The sequence below is a fragment of the Hemiscyllium ocellatum genome, chromosome 12 (assembly GCF_020745735.1).
Source record: "Hemiscyllium ocellatum isolate sHemOce1 chromosome 12, sHemOce1.pat.X.cur, whole genome shotgun sequence".
NCBI lineage: Eukaryota > Metazoa > Chordata > Chondrichthyes > Orectolobiformes > Hemiscylliidae > Hemiscyllium > Hemiscyllium ocellatum.
The window spans coordinates 82163681-82190068 of record NC_083412.1 but is presented as its reverse complement, the minus strand read 5'-3'; the positions used below and the strand labels follow the sequence as shown (position 1 = coordinate 82190068).

The window sequence follows — 26388 nt, the reverse complement described above, 5'->3', positions numbered from 1 at the left end:
ATTCTCAGAGTTGAGTGGGACTTATTTTTTACTTTGCACAAATTTATCCAGTCAAGTCTCCTCAGACTCTTGTATTTCAGTATCATCCGATACCCACATCCCACGAAAGGACAATTTTTTAAAAAAGCACTTTGATACAAAAAGCAGTTGACTGAATCAAAATCAAACCTCCTTAAGGACATTGTGGGTCAACTGAAAGCATATGGACTGCAGTAGTACAAGGAGGCAGTTCATCATCACTTTCTCAAGGGCAACTAGAGACAAGAAATAAATGCTGGTACAATCAGCGATGCCCATGTCTTGTGTGTAAAGAAATTCAGATTTCAAGCAACAAATTATCCAATTTTAGCTTTCTCACATGATTTTCATTAAAGAGTCCTTCTGTAGCCAAGATTGTATTTCTACCATATAAGTTAGCATCTACCATGCCAGGTATCACAATTCCGAAAAACAGTATTCCATTTATAGAATCAACAGTCTTACCCGTTTTAACCAAGTCCTCTATATCATTATTTGTATCGTCCTATAAATAATTAGATTTATCAAGTTGGAGGTCTGGAACCAATGATACGATATCCCTACCATGTCCTAATTTACATGATTTTACCCTAAACTAGCTTTAAATAACTGTCACATAACAGACAATGAAAGAGACCACAACAAATCCCTTTTCATATTCAAACTAATCCTTGAATATGCACTAAATCACCAAATATCTACAATCATTGAACTTCTGCCTACCCCAAAAGACAACATATTGAGATTGTTGTAGTTTTTCTTTCAGTATTTCACTCCTGATGAATCCAAACATGATATTCTCATCACCCAAGTTTCATTAATTTGACATGCATTTTGTCTGACAGATTCACAATTAATGGATATCTCAGTTATATAGATGCAGCTCTGGTTTTATATTTACTTCAACCTTTAGCCCCATTTTACTTTAGTCTCCATAAGAAATATCATGCTAATTTTATGTTGAATGACAGTTCAAAATTTGAGCAACTAATTTTTCTCATTTGCTAGAGAAATTGAAAATACATTTTAATTTCTTTATGTGTTTCACACTATAGTGTCTACATCAGTTTCTTTAAAACTCATTTATGGATGCAAGTATGCAATGGTTTTCCATCTCCCCAATTCCTCTTAAGGTGGTGATCGCAAGGCATATTCTTCAACTTCTGTACATATGGTGCAGGGACACTCACAGTGCTGTAAGGAAGGTGTAGGGAATTTCAAAGTTTAAACCCAACAACAGTAAAAGGAAAGGCAAGAAAATTCAAAGTCAGGGTGGCATGTTAAATGGAGGGGAAATTGTTCCGAGTGATAGATGTGGCAGATTTGGAAGGGGTTGTTGAAGGTGGCTTGGCGTGCTACAGTACTGAATCATGCACTAGCACTTGCATAGTGTGAATGTTACCCATCATTTCTTCACAAGTTTAAATGTTTGCTGGTATTGCTACATACAGCATACAATGTTTTGCTGATTAAGGAAGTGCAACTGGTCAAACATCATCTCTGGTTCTGAGCTTATGAAAACGATGGATGAAGCAGGTGAAGATGGTTGAGGCTAGGATGCTACTGAGGAACGCTCACAGCAATGTCGAGGCTGAGATGATTGGCATTCTGTAGTCACAGCCATCAACGTTTGTGCTAGGTAACAATAACTCCAATCAGTGGAAAGAGTTTTACACAAATTCTAACAGACATGAATTTTGTTAAGAATTCTTGATGCCACAAATGGTCAAATGCTCTCTTAATGTCAAGAAAGTCGCTCTAACTTTGCCTTTGGATTTCAGCTCTTTTATTCATGTTTGAAACAAAGGTGCACCTAACTGAGCACCACAGAGTAAATCTCCTTTGGATAGAACGGTCAATGATACTTCCATTACTCTTCTGATTATTTTGCTTTTATTCACTCACGGAATCTGAGCATTGCTGCATAAAGTATTCATTGCACATCCCTAAAAAGGGAGAGTAAGGTTGTGGTGAGCCACCTTCTTGAATGCAGCAGTCCATGTGCTGTAGATGCATGCAGTGTCGTAAGGGAGGGATTTCCAGAATTCTGACGTAATGAAAGCGAAAAAAAAACAGCAATATAGTTCCAAGTCAGGATGATGCATGGTTTGTGGGGGAATTTGCAGATGTTCTCAAGTATGCCCCATTCTTGTTCTTCTACATGGAGGTGGTCACAGGTTTGGAAGACATCACAGGAGCTTTGGTAAGTTGTTGTGTTCATCTCGTAGATGGTACACATTGATGCCACTGCGTTGATGCTAGAGGGAGTGGATGCAAGTCAATCGTGCAAGTTGCTTTGTCCTGGATGGTTTTGAGTTTCTTGAGTGTTTTTGGTGTGACACCTATCCAGATTGATGGGTCAGAAATTGGCCTTACTGGATTTGTCCTGTTTCTTGTGGAAATTAGATGTCTGGTATAAAATTATAGAATCCCAACAGCATGGTAGCAGGCATTTGGCCCATTGAGTCCACAGATCCAAACCCCCACCCTATCCCAATAATCCTGTATTTCCCATGGCTAATGCACCTAGACTGCACATTTTTTAAACTAAATCAAAAGGCACATGACACCAGGTGATAGTCCAACAAGTTTATTTGAAATCACAAGCTTTCATAGCGCTGCCCCTTCATCAGGTGAATGAAGGGGGAGCACCCAGACACGGACTTTATCAGAGAGATCAAAAGATCATACAAATGGTGTGTGCAATGTCAACAGGATGAACAATATGCCTCTGCAGGTGATCAAGAATATCTCACGGTGAGAAAAGTGTCAACAGCTGACTAACAAGTGAAGGATGACCTATAACCCGATCAAATGAGGCAGAGAGATAATTATAAAAAAATTAAAAATAAGGTGGAAACAAACCAAATGACTGAAATAACATGCTAGGTATGACAGTTGCATGTTGAAGATCTAACCAAAGTAATTCAAAACTGTACAAACTAATTAAGGTAGAGAGATCATACATTATCAAGGTGATGACGTCAAAACACAATAGTAAGGAAGATTTTACAGAACAGTATGGTGGGATCAGACATAGTGCGACATGAACCCAAGATCACAGTTGAGGCTGTCTTCATAGGTACGGAACTTGGCTATCAGTTTCTGCTCGCCAATTCTGCATCGTCTCTCGAAGTACACCTTAGAGTATACTTAACCATGTACTTTCACAGAGGAGACTTCTAATACTCCAAAGATACATAAAGTTATAAAAGACAGAGAGAGGTGGTGGAAGACTGCTTTTCGGATTGGCGATCAGTAACTAATGGTATTCAGCAGAGAAGAGTCTTGAGATCTTTATTCTTTCTAATATATATCAATGATCTGGAGGAAAACGCAAGTGGCCTGATTAGTAGGTTTGCGGATGACACCAAAATTGGCAGAGTTGCAGATAGTGAGGATTGTCAAAAAGATAACGGGATACAGATAGATTGCAGATTTGGGCAGAGAAATGACAGACAGAATTTAATCCCAACAATGTGTGGTGATGCATTTTAAAAGATCAAATTCAGGTCCAAATTATACAATAAATAGTAGAACCCTTTGGAGCATTGACTTAGAGGGATCTGGGCGTATATGCCCACAGATCCTTGAAAGGGGCAACACAACTGGATAAGATAGTCAAGAAGCATTCAGCACGCTTGCCTTCATTGGCTGGGAGATCAAAACAAGAGTTGGCAAATTATGTTAAAGTTGTATAAAACTTTAGTTCAGCCACATTTGGAATATTGAGGGCAGTTCTGGTCACTCCTAACAGAAGGACAAGAATGCTTTGGAGAGGATACAAAGAAGGTTTACCAGGACGTTGCCTGGTCTGGAGGGTTTTAGTTATAAGCAAAGTTTGATAAACTCTGATTGCTTTCACTGGAAAGACGATGCTGAGTGGCAGCCAGACAGACGTCTACAAAATTATGAGACACATAGATAGGATGGATAGTCAGAAGATTTTTTCCAGAGTGGAAATGTCAACTACAAGAGGGCACAGGTTCAAGATGAGAGGGGGAACATTGAGGAAAGTAGTGCAGGGAAAACTTCTCACAGAGAGTAGGAGTGCCTGGAATGCACCACCAGTGGAAGCAGTGAAAGCAGACATGTTAGCACTGTTTAAGGCACATCTTGATAGACACATGAATGGCAGCCGAACAGAGGTACAGAAACCATTGCAGGTCTAAATAAGGATTATGAATTGGCACAGGTTTGGTGGTCCGAAGGGCCTGTTCCTGTGGTATATTGCATTAGATTCATTGCCCAAAATGAATTCACCATCTACAAGGCTATCATTAAATCATTTACTATTACCTGGTATTCAATCATTTGTCAATTTACTTTTATGAAAACTATACTTCACCTTTGACAATGCATTAATTCGAACAATTCCAAAAACAGTTTGGTTGTAAAGACTTCTCTGTCCAAACCTGATGGCAATCTTACAGAAGTGATTGACGATTAACTGTAATTTGTAGGTCACATGTACAATATCGAGTGACAAAATGCAAAAATGGTGATTATTTGTATCGATCACAAATGGTACTTCTGCAAGATTTTGGGTAGCAGAAAATGCCTATTTAAGATATGCTCAGGGTTTATAAACTGGCTAAGGTGGAGACCAGAGTTTAAACTGGCATGGACAAAGTGATTGACTTACTAAGTCAGGTGGCCAATAGGATGTAATTATCTAAGGACTGTAAAAGGTCAGGTACATAAGCAGATGAAAAGACAACTGGCTAGTGCCAGTAACACTGACCTTTGCTCAATTCTTTCAATATCCCAAAAGCAGTCAAATTCCAGATGTCACAGCCACCAGCAACTGTCTTCGAGTTATCAGTGCCACAACCTTCATATATTAATTAAAGGTGCCTCTGTAGTAGAGGGAAGGGCACCCAGGATGTCACAACAAAGGCCAGTAAACAGTACAGATCATCGTGTAACAAACATAACCAAACCAACATAGATATCATTGTCTTGGTAATATATGCACGTTGATGTTTAGGAAGCTCCTTGAACTCTGGATTTGTGGCCAAGTGATGGCCAGGACACATCCGAGTCAGAGAAGATGGAAAACTACTCAGCCTTTTCTCCTTCCTTCATGTGAGACCCAGGCAACATTAGTATAAAGGCGTGCATTGAGGTCACACACTTGGAGAACTCTCAACTTACTATTTTCAGGCAGATTACTGCTACTCCCTATTGTTATTCAGTTTGGATAGAACAACTTGTACAATTCATGTGGCAATTTCAGAATCAAGTGAAAGATTACTGGCAGCATATTGCCAATGCTGATGAATGATGGTATTACAACTTTGACATCTGACCTTCTGCTGCTGACAGTCAAACTGTTTATGCTTGTAACTCCATCCATTTATCTTTGGATGGTCCACTAACTATTAGTATATCATCAGTGTGAACTCTCAAAACAGAACTTGTCACACATTGCTCATGGATCTCAGGACCTCACATATAGTATGTCTAGAGATATCCTCTGTCGATGACACAATGCACATGATAGCAAAGATAATAATATGCCAATTTGTGTTTGTGACAGATCACAAATTTGTGTTGTCTCATTGCAAATCTCAAAAGGCTCCATGCTGAACCGTCATTGCTAATCTTGCCCATCATGTTGTAATGGAGAGAGGAGATCGCATTGAACTACTTCAACAGGCAGCCAGATTTCTTCACCCACACGGTCCAATGTTTGGTGAAATTGAAGAAAGCAAGATATGGATATTATCTTTATTCACTGCATTTTTCTTGTAGCTGCCAAGCTATCAAAATTGTGCCACTTTTAACACTTCTAGTTGTGAAACTCTGTTGCATGTGAAGAGGGAGATGGTACGGGACAGGGTAACACTAGGCGTATGGACACAAGATGGCTGCTGAGCCATCACTTGGCCAACCTGACACATAAGATGGTCACCAGATCACAATACGGAAAGAAACAGCAAAGCAGATACAGACACTGCCTGAGGCCACAGAATGCCAGCACAATGCACTTGCTTCGTTTAAGGTAGGTGGGGGAGAGAAAATACACATTAGTAACGAACACTGCCTGCCAAAGTGTTTGGGTCCAGCCAGCACCTCTTATAGAAATGCTAAAAACTTGATACAGATTCAAATGGTCACGGCTGCAGTAAATACCCTTTTCAGAAAGAGCGATTAGCACCCATTATTATAGCAAAGAATTTCCATGCAGGCATTGAAACTGACATTGCTTACACTGGAACTGACAATGACCGCACAGAAATTAACAAAGGCTGCGCTGGGTCTGACAAAAACTGTATCAAAGCCATCAATAATTCTGTAACGATTACTATAAACAAAGACAATCTCATCACTGACCTACTGTATCACAAGATGAATAAAAATTTCTCGACATGTGCTCTGGGTTGAGAAGACTCGAAGCTGACTTGTGCGCTGTCGGTGTCTCTCTCGCTCCCCAGACCTCCGGTATGTCCTTGTGCAATAAACTCTGTCACTGAACCCCAACTCTGACACGAGACTGGTGATTTTCCCCACAACACATGCCATAATATTTCATATGTAATAAATATTTCTCGTCTTCAAATGAAGAAAGTGAAAAGCAGAACAGGAACTAGATATATCTTCATTTTGTCGCATGTGGATGTCGCTGGCTGGCCAACATTTATTTCTTAGCCGTTGTTGCCTTTCAGAAGGTGATGGTGAGCTGCCGCCTTGAACTGCTGCAGTATATCTGCAGAGGGCTGACCACAATGCCACTAGGGAAAGAATTCCAGGATTTTGACTCAGCGGCAGTGATGGAATGGCGATATATTTCAAAGTCAGGATAGTGACTTGGAGGGGAACTTGAAGGTGGTATTCCCATTTAACTGCTATCCTTATGTTTCTAGATAGAAGTAGTCATGGATTTGGAAGGTACTACCTGAGGATCTGAGAGTGAATTTCTGAAATCCATCTTGTCGATAGTACACACTGATGCTACTGGATGTTTGTGGATGTAGTGCCAATCAAGTAGGCTGCTTTGTCCTAGATGGTGTCAAGCTTCTTGCTGTTGTTGGGGCTGCCTCATCTAGGAAAGCTGGGAGTATTCCTGACTTGTGCCTTGTAGATATGGACAGGCTTTGAGGAGTAAGGAGGGGAGTTACTCACTGATGTATTCTTAGCTTCACACCTGCTCTGCAGCCACTCTGCTTACATACCGAGTCCAGTTGAGTTTCTGATTGATGATACTCCCCAGGATGTCGATACATAGGTATTTCAGTGATGGTAACACCATTAAATGCCACGGGGTGGTGGTTAGATTGTCTCTTACTCGTGATGGCTATGGCCTGACAGTTATGTGGCTGTTACTTGTCAGCCCAAGCCTGGATATTGTCCAGGTCTTATTGCATTTGAACACGGACTGCTTCAGTATCCGAGTGGTGAATATTGTGCAATCATCGGCAAACATTTCACTTCTGACCTTATAGAGGGAAGGTCATTGATGAACCAGCTGAAGGTTGTTGGGCTGAGGACACTATCCTGATGAACCCCTGCAGAAATGCCCTGGAGCTGAGATAACTGACCTCCAGCAGCTATAACCATTTTCCTCTATGTCAGGTATGACTCCAACCACCAGAGAGATTTGCTCAGGCTCCTTCATACCACACTCTGCCAAATGCAGCCATGATGTCAAGGACGATCACTCTCACCTCACCTCTCAAATTCAGCTCTTTTGTCCTCGTTTGAACCAAGACTGTAATGAGGTCAGGAGCTGAATGACCCTGGTGTAACACAAACTGGGCATCACTGAGCAGGTTATTGGCGAGCAGATGCTGCTTGATAAAACTATTGATGACACCTTCCATCACTTTACTGATGATCAAGAGCAAACTGATGGGGCGGTAATTGCTGGGTTGGATTTGTCCTGCTTTTTATGTACAGGACATACTTGGACAATCTTCCACATTGTTGCTTCAATACCAGTGTTGCGACCGTACTGGAACAGCTTGGTTAGGGGTGCTGCAAGTTCTGCAGCACTAGTCTTCTGTACTACTGCCATAAGGCTGTCAGACCCCATAGCCTTTGCAGAATCTAGGGTCTCCAACCGCTTCTTGACATAATATGGAGTGAATCAAACTGGCAGAAGATTGCTATATGCAACGTTGGCAACCACTGGAGGACAGTGGGGTGGATCATCCACTCGTCACTTCTAGCTAAAAATTGCTCGAAAGCTTCAGCCTTACCTTTTGCACTGACGTGCTGGGCTTTTCAATCATTGATGTTGAGGATATTTGTGCAGCCATCTCCTCCAGCGAGTTGCTCAATTATCCACCACTTTTCATGGCTGGATGTGTCAAGATCACAGGACTTAGATTTGATCTGTTGTGGGATTGCTTAGCTCTATCACTTGCTGCTTATGCAGTTTGGCATGCAATTAGTCCTGTTCAGTGGCTTCACTCGGTTGACACCTCATGGTCAGATATGCCTGGTGCTGTTCCTGACATGCCCTCTTGCACACTCCATGGTAATGGTTGAGTGCAAGATATGCTGGGCCACGAGGTTACAGATTGTGCCGGAGTACAATTCTGCTGTTCTTGATGGCCCACAGCACCTCATGGATGCCCACTATTGAGTTGCTAGGTCTGATCAAAGTCTGTCCCATTTAGCATGGCGATAGCGCCAAACAACATGGAGGTTATTCTTAATGTGAAGGCGAGACTTTATCTCCACAAAGACTATGCAGTGGTCACTCGTACCGATATTGTCCTGCAGGTGCATCTGCAACTAACAGAATAGTAAGGATGAGGTCAAGTTTGTTTTTCCCTCACAACCTGCCGCAGACCCAGTCTCACAGTTATGCCCTTTAGGAGCAAATCAGCTTGATCTGTAATATTGCTGCCAAGCCACTCTTGATGAACTTTGAAATCCCTCATCGGAGTACATTTTCTGCCCTGGCCACTCTCAGTGCTTCTTCGAAGTGTTGTTCAACATGGAGGAGTACAGATTCATCACCTGAGGGAGGACGGTAGGTGATAATCAGCAGGAGGTTGCTTTGCCCATGTTTAACACGAAACCACAAGACTTCATGGGGTCCAGAGTCAATGTTGAGAACTCCAAGGGCAACTCCCTCACATGGGCGGCACGGTGGCACAGTGGTTAGCACTGCTGCCTCACAGCATCAGGGACCTGGGTTCAATTCCCGCCTCAGGCGACTGACTGTGTGGAGTTTGCACGTTCTCCCCGTGTCTGCGTGGGTTTCCTCCGGGTGCTCCGGTTTCCTCCCCCAGTCCAAAGATGTGCGGGTCAGGTGAATTGGCCATGCTAAATTGCCCGTAGTGTTAGGTAAGGGGTATATGTAGGGGTATGGGTGGGTTGCGCTTCGGCGGGTCAGTGTGGACTTGTTGGGCCAAAGGGCCTGTTTCCACACTGTAAGTAATACCACTGTGCTGCTACCTCTGCCAGGTCTGGACTGCTGGTGGGACAAAACATACCCAAGGACGGTGATGGTGTCTGGGACATTGCCTGTAAGCTATGACTCAGAGTATGATAGTCAGTCTGTTGCTTGACTAGTCTGCAAGATAGCTCTCCCAGTTTTGGACTAGCACCCAGATGTTAGAAAAGAGAACTCTGCAGAGTCGATGGGGCTGCATCTGCCGTTGTCTTTTCTGGTGCTTAGGACAATGCCTAGTGATCCGTCCAGTTTCATTTCTTTGAGGCTTTGTAGTGATTGGTACAACTGAGTGGTTTGCTAGGCTATTTCAGAGGGCAAATGAGAGTTAACCACATTGCTGTGGTTCTGGAGTCATATGATGGCCAGACCAGGAGAGGATGGCATATTGCCTTTCCTGAGGACATTAATGAACCAGATAGATTTTTCCAACAATCAATAATGATATAATGGTCATCAGTAGATTCTTAATTCCAGAATTTCTTTTTTACTGAATCCAAATTCCACTGTTTGAACCCAGGTCCTCAGTATATTAGCTGAGTTTCTGGATTAATAACCTCACCACTAGGACATCGCCTACCTGAAAATCATTACTTACAGTAAATATCCTGTGCCCTGTGCGATCAAAAGCAACACAATAAACTGACGACAGATGTCCAAGAATTCTGCGGTGCATCTTTATGTGCTGATATGCACAGGTTGGAAAAATCGAGCCAAAATGTCCACTTCCTGTCAATTGTCTGCCACGGACAATCTCTACTGCAATAATAATTTTATCAATTTTTAATTATCTGAGATATTTCAGGCACAAGCATGCAGCATTATCACAGCAAAACTGCTCTGATCTCACACTTACCAACACTAGGTGAACTCCCATAGGTTATGGGCATTTCTGGTGGCCTTCCTCTATGAAGGGCCGCAAAAGCAGAGCCTCTCCATACTACCTGTTTACAATCTGAAATGAAACATGACTTCATTATTCATAAAACTATAATTTATATAACAGTACAAAGTCATTTACAAGTTTTACATTCCTTTTGTTCAAAGTACATTTAAGTATTCAAATGAAAATAATTACTTTTGATATAGATTGCAAACATATTGTTCTCAACTAATTGTTATACTGGTTAAAATAATCAAATCATGATATATGCTGCAAGAGGGCAAACAGGCCAAAATAAGAGTGAAACTTTGGATCTTGAATAGTTAATTGCAAACTGACAAGAACAATTAAATATAAATGCAGTTTACCTTCACTTTAACAAGGACCAGTCGACACAGGTTACCAAGTTATCACATATCAAAGTATGAATTCATATAAAATTCAAGACTACCAAGCCAATACTAAACAAATAAGAATATACTTTTTCAATATTATAAATAATTAATATTCAGAAGTGTAATATAAAACAGGGGCATGAAATTTAACATAAAATTGTTTAAGCAGAAAAACCAGCCTAGTGGTTGTTTGCTAATGAGGGAAAGGAATAAAATTTAGAACATGGTATTTGAAGAGTAACGGATGTATTTCAAGCAGAATTAATTATTCCAGGATAAGCGATCAATTGAAAGCGCTCAGTGGCTGAACAACAGAAATCACGACATTACAGATTTTAAACAACATGGTGTCTACCTAAGATGATGGCAGCACGGCAGAGAATGGGGCATAGCATACAAATTGTTCCCATCATAGTAACAGCAACAGGACATAGAATCCCTACATTGTGGAAACAGGCCTAGCAGGTCCACACTGACCCTCCCAAGAGTAACCCACCCAAACTCATTCCACTACCCTTTTACTCTATGTTTACCCCTGACTAATGCACCTAACCTACACATCTGTGAACACTATAGACAATTTGGCATGGCCAATTCACCTGACCTGCACAAATTTGGATTGTAGGAAGAAACCCATACAGACATCGGGAGAATGTGCAAATTCCACACAGTCGCCTGAGGCTGTTATCAAACCCATATCCCTGGCGCTGTGGGGCAGCAGTGCTAACCACCAGGTCATCGTGCCACCAATACATCATCTGGAATCACACTTTCCATATAGCACTTTTTGAGATGTTGATAACTTAAAGAGTAAAAATGGTGCAGAAAGGGTCCATTTGACCCAACTGGTCATTGCTGGCTCTACCACCTAGTCCAGACATCCTACTTTTTCCCCTATTCCTGCACACCATTACTATCTGAAAGAAAATTTCAATGCCTTCTCAAATGCCTCAATTGAACTTGCTTCCACCATATTTCTAGGCAATGCATTTTATCATCTAACAACTCTGTCCAAGCAAGTTTTTCTCACATAACCATTGCTTTGCCTGCACATCACTTTAAACATATACCCTCTCATTCTTGTTTCTTTTACAAGGAGAAACAGCTTTAACTGCCCATCCGATTTGTGATTTTGCAAACCTCTATCAGATCTCTTCTCATCTTTCTTCTCTCCAGAGAACAGCTCAACTTCTTCAATCTATCTTCACAGACAAAGTTTCTCATACCTGGAACCATTAGTAAATCAAATCTGCACTCTCTCCAATGCATTTACATCTTTCCTATAACGTGGCAATTAGAACTACATACAACATTCCAGAGGTCTAACAAGCATTTTCCACAAGTTCAAAATCACCTCCTTGCTCTTGCACACTCTACCCTTTTTAACTGAGCTGACAACACAATGCTTTGTTCTGGGCTCTCGCCACTTGCCACCTTCCATGATCTGGACACATACACCCAGATCCCTTTGCACCCGCACACCCTATAGAATTATTTTTAAATTGCCTTTGTGCTGTCTGACCAAACCACAGCACCTTGTACCTCTCTGCACTGAATTTCATACGCCATCATATCTGACCATTCCACCAACTTGTCAATATCCTTGGAATTTCACACAGTCATAGAGATGTACAGCACGGAAACAGACCCTTCGGTCCAACCCGTCCATGCCGACCAGATATCCCAACCGCCAGCACCCGGCCCATATCCCTCCAAAAACCTTCCTATTCATATACCCATCCAAAAGCCTCTTAAATGTTGCAATTGTACCAGCCTCCACCATTTCCTCTGGCAGCTCATTCCAAAGACATACCACCCTCTGCATGAAAAAAGTTGCCCCTTAGGTCTTTCCCCTTTCACCGTAAACCTATACTCTCTAGTTCTGGCATCAAGTGCCTTCTGGAAGTCCATACACATCACAACTATTATTCTCACCAACCTTTTCAGTTTCCTCCTCAAAAGAAAACTCTGAACAAGTCAGCACGGCTTTGAGGGGCGTCAGGTCATGTCGCACAAGCCTCCTTGAATTTTTTAAGGATGTGACAAAACACAATGAAGGGCAAGCAGTGGACATGGTGCACATGGATTTTATAAGGTTCCCCATAATAGGGTCATTCAGAAAGTAAGAAGGCATAGTATACAGGGAAATTTGGCTGTCTGAATACAGAATTGACTGGCCCATAGAAGACAGAAGGTGGTATACATGGAAATTATTCAGCCTGGAGCTCAGTGACCAGTGGTGTTCTGCAGGGATCAGTTCTGGGATCTCTGCTCTGTGATTTGGATAAGGAAATGGAAGGGTGGGTTAGTAAGTTTCTCGATGTCACATAGGTTGGAGGAGTTGTGCCAAGTGTGGATCGCTGTTGTAGGTTCAACGGGACATTGACATGATGCAGAAGTGGGTTGAGAAGTGGCAGATGGAGTTCAACCTGGAAAAGTGTGAAGTGAATAATTTTGCAAGGTTGAATTTGAATGCAGATTACAGGGTTACTGGCAGAATTTGTGGCAGTGTGGAGGAACATTGAAATCTTGGGATACATGCCCATAGATTCCTTAAGTTGCCACCAAATTGATAGGATTGTCAAGGAGGCATATGGTGTGTTGGCTTTCATTAGCATGGGATTGAGTTTAAGAGCTGGGAGGTTATGCTGCAGTTCTCTAGAGCCCTGGTTAGACCACATTTGGAATACTGTGTTCTGTTCTGGTCATATTATCAGAAGGATATGGAAGCTTTAGATAGAATGCAGAGATTTATCAAGATGTTGCATGGGCTAGAGGCAAGTCTTATGAAGAAACAGTGAGGGAGTTCGGACATTTCTCAATGGAGCAAAGAAGGATGAGAGGTGACTTCATAGAGGTATTGATAGAGTGGATAGACACAGACATTTTTCCAGGGCGGAAATGGATATCATGAGGGGGCTATAATTTTAAGGTGATTGGAGGAAGGTTTAGGGAAGATGTCAGAGGTAGATTCTGTACACAGTGTGGTGGTTGCGTGGAATGCACTGTTAGCAGTGGTAGTAGAATCAGATACTTTAGGGACATTTAAGTGATTCTTGCATAGGCACATGGATGATAGTAAAATGAAGGGTAAGTAAGTTAGTTTGATCTTAACGTAGGATAAAAGGTCGGCACAACATCGAGGGACAAAGAGCCTGTGCTGTGCTGTTCTAGGCTCTAAGTCAGTCAAACACAATTTATTCTTTAGAAATCCATGCCAATTCTTCCTAAGCAACTTTTTCAAAGCAACTACTTAGTCTGTTAGGAATAATTGCTTCCAAAGAATCCCACTACCAAAGTTAAACTAATTAACTAATGTTGTTCCTGAATAGCTAATGCTCCCCAGTTCAACGGGAAATAGGGACAATTCAGGAAGCCTCGAATCAGCAAATCTCACATCGGTAACTGGGAAGCTATTGCAGAGAATCTTGGAGGGATGATTTACACTTACTTGGAAAAGCATGGCCTAATTAGGGAAAGCCAGCATGGCTTTGTGCAGGGGAGATCATGTCTTACTAACCTAATTGAATTTTTTTTTAAGGTGACAAAGGTGTTTGACGAGGCTCGAGGAATAAATGTTGCCTCCATGGATTTTAGTAAGGCTTTCAACAAGGTCCCTCATGAGGTCCCTCAATCATCCAGAAGATTGAGATGCATGGGATCCACAGTGACTTGGCAGCATGGATTCAGAATTGGCTTGCCCATAGAAGGCAGAGGGTAGTGATAAAAGGGTGTTTTTCAGGCTGGAGGTCCATGACTAGTGGTGTTCCACAGGGATCCAACTGGGACCTCTGCTGTTTGTGACTATATATAAATGACTTGGATGAAAACGTAGAGGGGTGGGTTAGTACATTTGCAAATGATATAAAGACCAGTAGAGTTGTGGATATGTAGAAGGTTGGCAAAGAATACAGCGGGATTAACATCAGTTGCAGGTATGGGAGGATAATGGCAGATGGAGATTTATCTGGGCAAGTGTGAGGTGCTGCACTTTGGGAGATCAAATGTTAAGGAAAAGTATACAGTTAATGGCAGGACCCTGAACAGTATTGATGTGCAGGGTTCTTGGGGTTCAAGTCCATAGCTCCCTGAAAGAGGACACACATGTCGTTTGGATGGTAAAGTGTATGGCATGTTTGCCTTTACTGGTCAGGGAATTGAGTACAAGAGTCAGGATGTCATATTGCAGCTTTATAAAGCTTTGGTTATGCCACACTTAGAGTATTGTTTCCAATGATGGTCATCGCATTACAGAAAGGATGCAGAGGCTTGAGAGGGCAAAGAAGAGGTTGACCAGGATTCTGCCTGGATTAAAGGGTATGAGCTATAAGTCAAGGCCAACTCATGGATCGTTTCAGAGAACATCTCTGGGACAGCTGAATCAACCGCCCCATGGTCAAACACTTCAACTCCTCCTCCCAATCCGCCATGGACATGCAGGTCCTGGGCCGCCTCCATTGCCAAACCCTATCCATCTGGCACTTGAAGGAAGAACATTTCATCTTCCGCCTTGGGACCCTGCAACCACACAGGATCAATGTGGATTTTCCCAGTTTCCTCATTTCCCCTCCCCTGACATTATCCCAGTCCCAAGTCTCCAACTTGGCACCGCCCTGACCTGTCCATCACCTTTACCATCTATCCACTCCACCCTCCTCTCTGACTTATCACCACCTTTTCCATCTTCACCTACCTATCGTCTTCTCAACAACCTTTCCCCCCACACCCCATCCCATTTATCTCTCAGCTCCTTCAGGCCACAAACTTCATTCCTGATTCTCCTGCTCCTCGGATGCTGTCTGACCTCCTGTGCTTTTCCAGGATCACACACCACTCTGACCTCCAGCATCTGCAGTCCTCACTTTCTCCTAAATACTCTAGTCCAATCAACTTTTGAAAGTTCTTGTCTCATACCATTAAATTTGCCTTACTCCAATTAAGAGCTTTAATTTTCATGGAAGACTGATCATTCTTCATAACAATTTTGAAACTAGTAGCATTATGATTAGATTAGATTCCGTACAGTGCGGAAACAGGCCCTTCTCTGGTTACAGCAATGTAACATCAAAGTATCCCCCTCCCCCAGACATCCTTTCCTGTCTTTCCTATAGAATCTAAAATCTAGAACATGGAGCTGCCAGTCTTGTCCATTTCTCAGCCAAGTTTCTGTAATAGCTATGACATCCCAACCCTATGCTCTTAATCATACCTGGAGTTCATCAGTTTATTTTTACTTGTAAGACCCCTTGTATTAACTATAAGTGTAATATAGTTCTTCAAAGTTACTATATATTCTGACTTTTCAACTCAAATTGACAAGTATTTCTTATTTTAATTTTGGTTATTAACAAGCAATATAAGTGATCTTTAACATTTAGAACATCATGTTTCTGTTGTTTCAAGCTGTTTTAGGGCATATTCTTTTGGGTGATTTATCCCAGGGCACGAAATTCTGTGACATGTACAGTAGACAAAAACAAATCACCAACAAAATGATCTAAATAATGACTGCATCAGGAGTGACGGATGCAATAAATGACGTGTGGAAGTGCAGGTGAAACTTTGATGGATGTTGGGGGGGGGCGGAGGAGGAGGTGTGGGTGCAGGTTTTGCAATTCCTGCGGTTGCAGAGGAAGGTGCCTGGAGGGGAGGGTGGGTTGATGGCGTGGACCTGACCAGCTAGTCACGGGGGGAACGGTCTTTGCAGAAAGTGGATAGGGGTGGGGAGGGAAATATATCCCTGGTGCTGGAGTCTATTTGTAGGTGGCAGAAATGTCAGCAGATGATGCGATGTGTGCAGAGGTTGGTGAGGTGGAAGATGAGGACCAGGGGGATTCTGTCATTGTTGCAATTGGAGGAGTGGGGTTCGAGGGCGGAGGTGCAGGACATGGATAAATTGCGTTGGAGGGCATCTTCAACCACATGGAAGGGGAAACTTTGGTCTAAAGGAGGAGCCCATCTGTCAGGTTCTGTGGTGGAACTGGCCTCTCTTGGGAGCAGATGCGGTGGAGGCAGAGGATTTGGGAATATGGGATTTTTGCAGAAGGTAGGGTGGGAGGTGTAATCCAGGTAGGAGTCGGTGGGTTTGTAAAGAAAAATGTCAGTATTGAGTCAGATTTGTGGATGGCAATACATAGGTCTAGGAAGGGGAGGGAGGTGTCAGAAATGGTCCAGGTGAATTTAAGGTCGGGGTGGAATGTGTTGGTGAAGTTGATGAACCATTCAACCACCTCATGGGAGCATGAGGTGGCGCCAATGCAGTCATCAGTTTGGCGGAGGAAGGGTGGAGGCTGGTGCCGGTGTGACTCTGGAAGACAGACTATTCTACATAGCTGACAAAGAGACAGGCATAGCTGGGCCCCACGCAGATGCTCATGGCTACCCCTTTCGTCTAGAGGAAGTGGGAGGATTGGAAGGAGAAATTGTTGAGAGTGAGGACCATTCAGCCGAACTATTGAATGTCAGTGGAAAGGTTCTGGTGGGAACATTGGGAGAGAAAAAAACGGAGGGCTTGGAGGCCCGATCCTTAATGCTTTGGGAGGGGTGGAGTTCAAAGGCGGAGGTGCGGGAAGTGGAGGTGATGCGCTGGAGAGCATCAGCAGCTGTTTGGGAACGGAAATTGCACTCTTGGAAAACAGAGGCCATCTGGGATTTTCTAAGGTGGAATCAGTCATTCTGGGAACAGATGCTTTGGAGACAGAGGAATTGGGAATAAGGGATGGCGTTTATACAGGAGGTAGGGTGAGAAGAGGAGTAATCTAGGTAGCTGTGGGAGCCGTGGGCTTGTAGTAGATGTCCGTGGTTAATCGGTGTTAGTGAAATTGATGAACTGTTCAACCTCCTCGTGGGAGCATGAGTTAGTGCCAATACAGTCATACAGTGAACAAGTGTGTTTGCAGGTAAAAGTACATTTGATAAGTGGGAGACATTCAAGAGTGTAAGGATGAGCATTCAAAGGTACTATGTTCCTGTTAGAGTGAAGGGTGAGGCCATTAAGATTAACTAACAATGGATGAATAAAGATATTGAAGTTCTAGTTGAGAATAAAAGAGAATCTTATTTTAGAAATAGACAACTTGGTTCAAATGAATCTGTTAATTCAATATAAAGAATATAGGGTCATTCTTAAATCAGGAAGGCAAAGAGGAAATGAGAGATAGCATTGGCAGATAAAGTTAAGGATAACCCAAACAGATTCTACAAATACATTATGAGCAAGAGGTTAACTAGAGGGGGGTTACGGCCTCTTAAAGATCAAGAGGGTCGTCTTTGTGTTGAACCTGAGATGGGAGGGACACTAAATGAATGCTTTGCATTAGTTTTTACTGCAGAGAAAGAAATGGAGCATAGAGAATTCAGAGAAGTAAACTTTGATGTTTAAAACAGTTAACATTACAGAAGATGAAGGTCAGGAGGTCTCAGAGAATATAAAAGGTGGATAAGATCTCCTGGACTTGATCTAATATAAGCCAGAACGGTGTGTGAACAAAGAAAGAGAATTGTGAAACCCTGCAGAAATATTTGCATCACCTATTACTATGGGTGAAGTGTCTGATGATTGGCTAATGTTGTACCTTTGTTTAAGAAAGATTGTAAGGAGAAACCAGGGAAGTTTCTTCCTGGAGAGTCTGACTTCAGTTTTGCGTAAATTATTGGAGGTGATCATAAAAAGTAGAATGTATAGTCATTAGAGGGGCAAAAATTGATTAGGAACAGTCAGCATGGTTTTATGCAAGGAAAATCACATCGCACAAACTTGATTGGGTTTTTGAGGAAGTTACCAAAAAATTTTGATGACAGACCAATAGACATTGTTTGTTTGGATTTTAGTAAAGGCTTTGACATGATAGAATAATTAATAAAATTAGGACATGGGATTCAGGATGAGCTTGTCAATTGGATACTTAATTGGCCTCACGGCAGAAGACAGCAAGTGATGGTGGAAGGTTGCTTTTCAGACTGGAGGCCTGTGACTAGCAATGTTCCACAGGGATCGGTTCTGGGTCTTCTTTTGTTTGTCATTTGGATGAGAACATAGAAGCCGTGGTTAGCAAGTTTACGGCGGCATCAAAATTGGTGACAGAGTTGAAAGTGAAGAAAGTTTTCTAAGATTACAAAGGGATCTTGATCAAAGGGGTGAATGGTCTGAAAAATGACAGATGGAATTCCATTTTTATAAATGTAAGGTATTGTATTTTGGTACATCAAACAAGGATAGGGCCTTGCACAGTGTTGAAGAACAAAGGGCCCTAGGGGTGTAGGTACATAATTCTTAGAAGTTTGCGTCACGTATATGTAGATTGGCTAAAAAAAAGTTTTGTAGCACACTTGCCTTCATTGCTCAATCCTTTGAGCATAGGCATTGGGATGTTATGTTAATACTGTACAGGACATTAGCGAGGGTAAAAAATGAGGTCTGCAGATGCTGGAGATCACAGCTGAAAATGTGTTGCTGGTTAAAGCACAGCAGGTCAGGCAGCATCCAAGGAATAGGAAATTCGACGTTTCGGGCATAAGCCCTTCATTAGTGAGGCCTCTTCTGAAATACTGTGTCCAGTTCTGGTCATCCAGTTGTAGAAAAGATATCATTAAGCTGGAGAGGATTCAGAAGAGATTTGCCAGGATGTTGCCAGGTATGGAATGTTTGAGTTATTAGGCTGGATAGGCTGGGATGTCGTTCACCCGGAGCATAGGAGGTTCAGAGGTGACCTGACTGAAGTTTATGAAATAACAAGAGGTATAGATAGAGTTAATGGTAATTGTCTTTTCCCTAAAATGGGGAATTTCGAGACTGGAAGGCACATTTTTAAGGTGAGAAGAGAGATTTTAAAAAGACATGAGAGGCTAATTTTTTCATTTACACAGAGTGTGATTCACTTTGGAATGAACTTCTTGAGAAAGTAGTGGATGTGGGTACAATTACAACATTTAAAATACATTTGGATAAGTACATTAATAGGAATGGTTGGATGAAAATGGGTCAGGAATAGGCAAGTGGAATTGGTTTAGGTTGGGATTATGGTCACCATGGACTGGCTGGACCAAAGGGCCTGTTTCCGTGCTGTATGACTGTGACATACCTAACAGCAACAAGCAAGCAAAACAATTTAGTATTTTGGTAAAAATGACACTACAGTAAAGAAAATACATCATTTAGAAGTTACAAAAGGTTGGTATGAGAGAAATGAAATTTTAAACCACATTGCATGTGCATGCAAATAATTGTGCATTGTTAATCCTAAGAACAAGATGCAGCTATAAGTATTGTATGCCTCTTTTAATTTCGAAGAGTGGAACACTATATTAAGCAACTAATCACCTGAGCCAGGAGTAAACATCACCTGCAAAAGCAGTCCCATTAGTGAAGGAAGAGTCCCAGAAAACCTAAGACTCCTTTATTTTGGTTCAAATGCACAATTTAAAAACAAGCTCATTATAAGAACCAAAGAATAAAGAAGGTCTGTTCATTTTTGATCCAATGAAGGAATAGAATTGATATTTATGATAGCAAAACAAGAGTTTGAGAGTTTCCAAGCCTTCTCAGAAACATCAATGGTTTATAAAGTGCATCATCTGTTTCAGACGTTGAGTACATAACTTAGTATGGCACTAGACAAACCATCCAAGTGTCAGATTACAACCATAGCTCACCCTAGTCTATTTTGCTGGGAAAATAGCACAGTACAAAATAGGCCATTTGATTTCTTGTTAACATATAGCCTCTTTTGAAAGAGCTGCACAATTAACCTTGCTCTCCTGCTCTTTCCCATGGTACTACAATTTATTTTCACAAGTACTTAGTTGATTAAGCTTTGAAATTGAGTTAGTTTAATCTCAAACACAAAATTAAACCAACCCAGACCAAAACAACTCTGGCTCTCTTAACATTAGTTTAATTTCTGTTCTTGATATACTACCCACTCCATGAATAGCAACACTCACATTTTTTATTCTCAACACTAACACTAGCCATCACCTTAACGCAGGATTCTACATACATGTCCAGGTCGGTTTTAAACCAACAGATTGTTTGTGAAGAGTGACAGGGCCACAAACGACACTGGGATTGAAGCAGTAGGAGCTTCCTCGACATAGGAGAGACTGATCCCTGCCATAATTGGTGTTAAAGTTACCATAGTACTTTGAGTCACACCAACCTCTCAGAATTAAGAAAAAACAAACAAACAAAATGAACCCCAACTGTTCCAAAGCAGCTGCAAAGACCCCAGGAAGCAATTACTCAACTACATGTACCAGTAGCAGAGTTTGCAGCAATATTCCAAGGGGCCTCCAGACACGAAAAGCAACTATCCAAAGTAGCCCCATGCTACACCAGCAACAGAGGGCCCCCAGACAGCAACCAAAGCAGTAACAGTTGAAGGGGTCCCAGGAGGCACACAGCAATTCCCATTCAGACCCAGGTAACACCACCAACCTTAACTCCAGGATGCAATACAGGTCCCTGTTTCCAAGTTTCAGCCTTCAGGCCCATCTCCATGCTCTTCCCTCCCTTCAGTCTCCACTCTGGGCTCTCGCCTCCGGCAATAGAGACCATTTTCAAATCTCCAAGCAGTAGCAGCCAACTCCACTTCCTCCACAGCAGTGTATGGTCTAAACTCTCAAGCCTTCTGGGTCTAAACACTGGGACACTGCACTGTGCCACAACCCTTTATTTACATTCAAAATACTTTGCCGTTTACACATTGTACACACTTCTGGAGCAGGTTGGACTTGAACCTGTGTCTCCTGGTTCAGGGATAAGGACACTATCAGTGTGCCACAAGAACATTTATTTGTTCTCAACAAAACCTTTCATTATTTTCAACACCTGCATCAAATCTTCCCTTAACCTCTTCAGTCTCACCACAATTTAAATCTTGCATATTCAATCATTTTGGAAATCTTCTTTACACCCCCTCAACAGCCTTGACATCTTTTATAGCATGACGTCCAGAACTTTCCACAATCTTCCAACTGGGGCATAACCACTGATTTATAAATGATATGGCAAGTCTCTTTGAAGCCAAAGAGTCCTTATATAGTTGCATTTACAAATTCTCCAGATTTTATTCTCCCTTGTAATACTACACTATTGATTTGATAATGCCTTTGCTCATGCTTCCTACAGAAACTAATCATTTCAGTGTATTCAATTTAATATGCCTGTTTCAGCACTGCCAATAATTTCCTGACACATCAAGAATGGCATATTTCAAATTATCTTCAAACTTTGAAATTATGTCCTGGTTGCTAATATATTTTAAAAATAGTAGTGGTTTCAATACCAACCTGAGGAACCGATGTACTACAAATGATATTTATATAGCATATTAATGAATAAAATACCCCAAGGTGCTTTGCAGACGCATGATGAGACCCCTGTGGAAGACATAACTAAACACTTCCCTCCAGGGTTAAAATCATTATTCTCTACCCTCGTTTTAATCCTTAGACAATTTGAAGCATAGAAAAAAAAGAGAAAGCCGCAAAACAGAAGTCTACTGCTTAAAATTTTTTCCACCTTTAGTCACTAAATCACAATCTGCATCAAGTAGCAGCTCAGATTATTATTTTGTCTGGCATATCAAAAATGCAACTATTCAGCACCAATCAAATGGAACTGGGCAGAGCCAAAGCTATCCAGCACAATGTGTCAAGTGCCCTCTACCCAAGTGAAAAGATACTCCAAACATTTGTATGCAGTAAAAGGCCTGCGCAATTAAGTTTGATGAAATGGACGGGTTGGACCGAAGGGTCTGATTCCATTCTGTACATCTCTATGATTATGATTCTATAAATGGTTAAACCACCAGCAGTTCAAATCAGTTTTTCATTCATAAACATACTGACACCTGGTTACTGTGTACTTAACCCTTGTTCAGTCCTCAAACAGCCAAGCATCTAGGCTGTGCACTGTGCTCAAGGTAACAAAACTTAGCCCAGTAAAACATGGATTCTAACAGAAAAATGTTCCATTAATATTATTTAACAACTTTTATAGAACTCTATATAGTGTCTTTAACAAAGTAAAAGAACTCATTGGCTTTACAGAATAATTATGAAACTAAAGTTTGCCACCGAACCACAAAAGCTTGGTCCAAACAAGCATTTGAAGGGGATTTAGACAATTCCATGGCACAGAAATGAGGCAGTTTAAGTTACTACTGCCAAAGGTGGAACAATTAAGACTAGTGATGCTCAACAGGCAATAATTGGAAGATGACATATCTTGGAGGGTTATAGGGCTGGAACTGTTTACAGAGAAACAAGCTGAGGGATTGAAAATCAATGATTTTTTTGTTCTTGTGACAACTGGATGCAACGTTTATTACGTTATGAAGAACCACATCCCGAGTTTCTATGCCAAATCTGCTATCCAACAACTGCTGTTCAAAATATGTGTGGTGTCACCTTTAAATGCCCTGCCAAATAGACTGCTAAAATTCTCAAAATGGCAACTATTTGGGCATTGCACAAAACCCATGAACATGATACTGAAAAGAGCATGTAATATTTTAACAGCCAAACATAAAGCCATACACAATAATTTCCATCTCTTACAGACTTGTTAAGTAGTACAATGCTATCAAAATGACAATGAATGGCTGCAGCCAACCAGCTAATTAACTAAACAACATTCATACTTCATGGCAATAATATCCAAAAGTAATATTCTGAATATGGAAGTTAACCAGAATATATACCTTTTACAGTTCGAAGTAGGGACTGTCTGCCTGCACCAAGTAGGGACTGTACTCCAGATACACTTGAAGGAAGCTCCTTATCCAGCAACATGCCAATTCGCTGGCATATCCGTAAGAGATAATCAGGGGGCACATGCTGATTTGATGAAACCTGGAACAGCACAAAATAAACATCCACAACTAAGTTAAGGCAGAAAGAGAATGCAACGCATTGGAGTAGTCAATCAAAATTGTACATTCTAGCCTTATCTGTCCTTCAGAATCTAACTTTCTATTTCAGAAGAAATAGTGCAGTGTACTGGCCAAAAGTCAGATAAATGACAAAGAGGCAGCAAATGATGGACCACAAACATGCTGAGTCTAACTTTCATGTCTTGATTAGCACAATATTTAAGTAACTGGCGATATATGAATGAATGCAGATGGTGAAGGATGGAGAGGACAACTAGATAAAATCTAATCTTGTTTTAACTTTTCTCAACTTTAGAATAGGTAATAAACATTTTAAGTCCAAAATCTGAATAGAATACCAATTTCAACAAGGTTGCTAATAATTTTAAAACACAGCGTTTTGCACATTAACCAGAAGCAAGAGCATCTTAAATGTTCAGGACGCCAATGTGTTAATTATTGAAGAATCTTATAACAATCACAAAAATATCCCAATGCATTTTGGAGAAGTATTATAAAATAAAGATCACACCAAACTTCGCATGATTTCAGTGCAAATGATGACAATCATAATCACACGTATGGACTTGTGCCAGTTTCAAGATGGGGTAGCAGAGTTTTGGACAGCACAAAATTTACAGCATAAAACATAAGACTAAAGGATCACTGCAGTGGTCAAATCTCTGGGTAACAAAAACAACTATTTGTTTCAATACTGTCAATTTGAAATTGGGGTGATATTTTTGCTTTGCAAGAATCTAAGCACACAGTGACTAACATGATTCTTAATATTGTGCTAACATCTCCCATTTCATTTTCACAACTTTTTCTAATCAACCTGCTCAGAGATGTGGAAAGAAATCAGAGTCCAGTGATTCAAAGTCCTGAAAAAGGATCACTGGACCCGAAATGTTAACTGATTTCTCATATGCTGCCAGATCAGCTAAACTTTTCCAGCAATTTCTATTTTTGTTTCTGATTTACAGAATCCTTTCAATTTTTATTTTGTTATTACAAACCTCTGGAACAAGTTGGACTTGACCTCGGGTCTATAGGTCTAGGGGCACTATTACTACAACACAAGGGCTACTTCATTTTCAAAACTGTTTCCATTTGAAAAACACAATGATACGAAGACCCATCTGACAAAGCAAGCTCAGAAGGAAACGCTTTGTTACAAACGCCATTCCCAACGTTAACCTGTCTTTCCCCTCTCCAAAGTCGATTGATTGGCTTGTTGTGAATTTCCAACTTTGACATTTTTGTTTAAAACTTTGAATTTCCGGCATAATCAAATCTAACTAACAACCTTTCCCAAAAATAGGAGCCAAATGACGCTCGGTGCATGCGCAACCTTAGAGGTCAGGGTTTTTTCCTCTGAACCAATCCGCGATGATTTCACTTCTCTCTCCCTCTTGACGATGAAAGCGGAATTGTGATTTGAGCAGAAGCCTAATTATGCAAAGTGGTTGCATGGGGCTGCCTCCGAAAGCCGCGCCCCCTTCGAGAGAAAACCCAATTTATCATTTTTAACACCTTTTACCCCAAAATAACCATGAAAATAAAAAAAATTCGGGAAACGCAGAAGTTACACAATTTATTTCAACTTGTCAGAATTTTTTTTAAAAAAGGTATCGCTAAATAAAATTCTGGATTAAAACTTTTCTTCCAGCTTAACAATTATCTCATTAATTTTTTTATTATAAAATTACTTACAAAGTTTTCATAGCTTCTGTGATGTTCATTGCCCTCCCAGTCTAGACGCTTCGGGAGCAGCTGAAAGAAAAAAAAGGGAGGCGAGAACGGGGCAGGAAATATTACTAAAAGGGGTAAAATGCGTTAAGTCTTTAAATTTCTAGCTCAGGTGAGTTTTTTTTATTAATGCGGAGAGGGGGGAGAAAAAAAGAACCGTCAAATCAGATAGCATTAGAGTGACATAAGAGGCCGAACAGGAGCAGCAAACGGAGTAAAGGACAGAGAGGACGAGTTGAGCGGTCGCTGGCGCCTGCCTATACGTACCTCTTTCTCCTCAAGCTCGTTCACAAGTATCTGTCAGAGAGGGAAGAAAAGAAAACAAGTTTAATCTCCGACATAATCACCGAAGACCGTTTGTGTTTTACTAAAGCAACTTTTTTTATTATTATTGTTGTTGTTGTTTCGAATACTCCACTCACCTCCGCGGATTTTTGGCACGGACCGGCCGAGAGAAAGCGAGCGATTAGGAAGTAGAGTTCTGAGGGGAACGAAAAAGAATACAAACCTTGTTTTTTAACGTTGCTTTTTTGTTTGTAAAATAAAACAATTTAGGTCGTCTTTTCCTGTTGTCCTTACCTGATTCTAATGGAGAGACTTTAGGAGAGGTAGCGGTTGTCTCGGCCATTTTTTTCCTTAATTTTGTTTAATTATATGCTTGAATTTCAATGATGGATTTTTAATATATGATGTTCTTGTTTGTAATTTATATATGTATATTTTCTTTAGATTTTTTTTGTGTGTGTGCTTTTGTTTTTGAAAAAGAATGTTGTCCCCGCCGCTGTTTGTCTGAGCCCCGGGCCCGGCCGCCTCCGGTCTCTTTAATCAAGATTTTCGGTCGCCATTGAGTGAGTGCTAAGGCCGACCTCGAATCAAATGTACACATGCGCGGAAGGAAAAGAGTTCCAGTCTGTGGGTAGAAAGTGGGGGAGGGGGCGGATTGCCGACAAGTTGATTAAGTTTAAGTCATTCCAAGTTATTTCACCTTTTAGACAAAGTGCTAATTATAGGGAAAGTGATAGACGTGTATTCATTCAGAGATGGTTTGACTTCTCT

The 26388-nt window shown here is 41.2% G+C and overlaps 1 protein-coding gene across 1 annotated transcript in view; it reads right to left on the bottom strand.

The window, feature by feature from the left end:
* The window catches only part of LOC132821169 (bromodomain and WD repeat-containing protein 3-like), a 231047-nt gene extending 204868 nt beyond the window's left edge, over positions 1-26179 (bottom strand). The window contains exons 1-7 of the mRNA XM_060833782.1: positions 25912-26179; positions 25755-25813; positions 25600-25629; positions 25297-25356; positions 23410-23560; positions 10284-10382; positions 10026-10186 (exon numbers count right to left, since the gene is read on the bottom strand). Of these exons, the coding sequence (XP_060689765.1) occupies positions 10026-10186; positions 10284-10382; positions 23410-23560; positions 25297-25356; positions 25600-25629; positions 25755-25813; positions 25912-25960 (609 nt within the window). The 5' untranslated portion in view covers positions 25961-26179. The remainder of the gene's footprint in view (positions 1-10025; positions 10187-10283; positions 10383-23409; positions 23561-25296; positions 25357-25599; positions 25630-25754; positions 25814-25911) is intronic.
* Between the last annotated feature and the right edge of the window lie 209 nt (positions 26180-26388).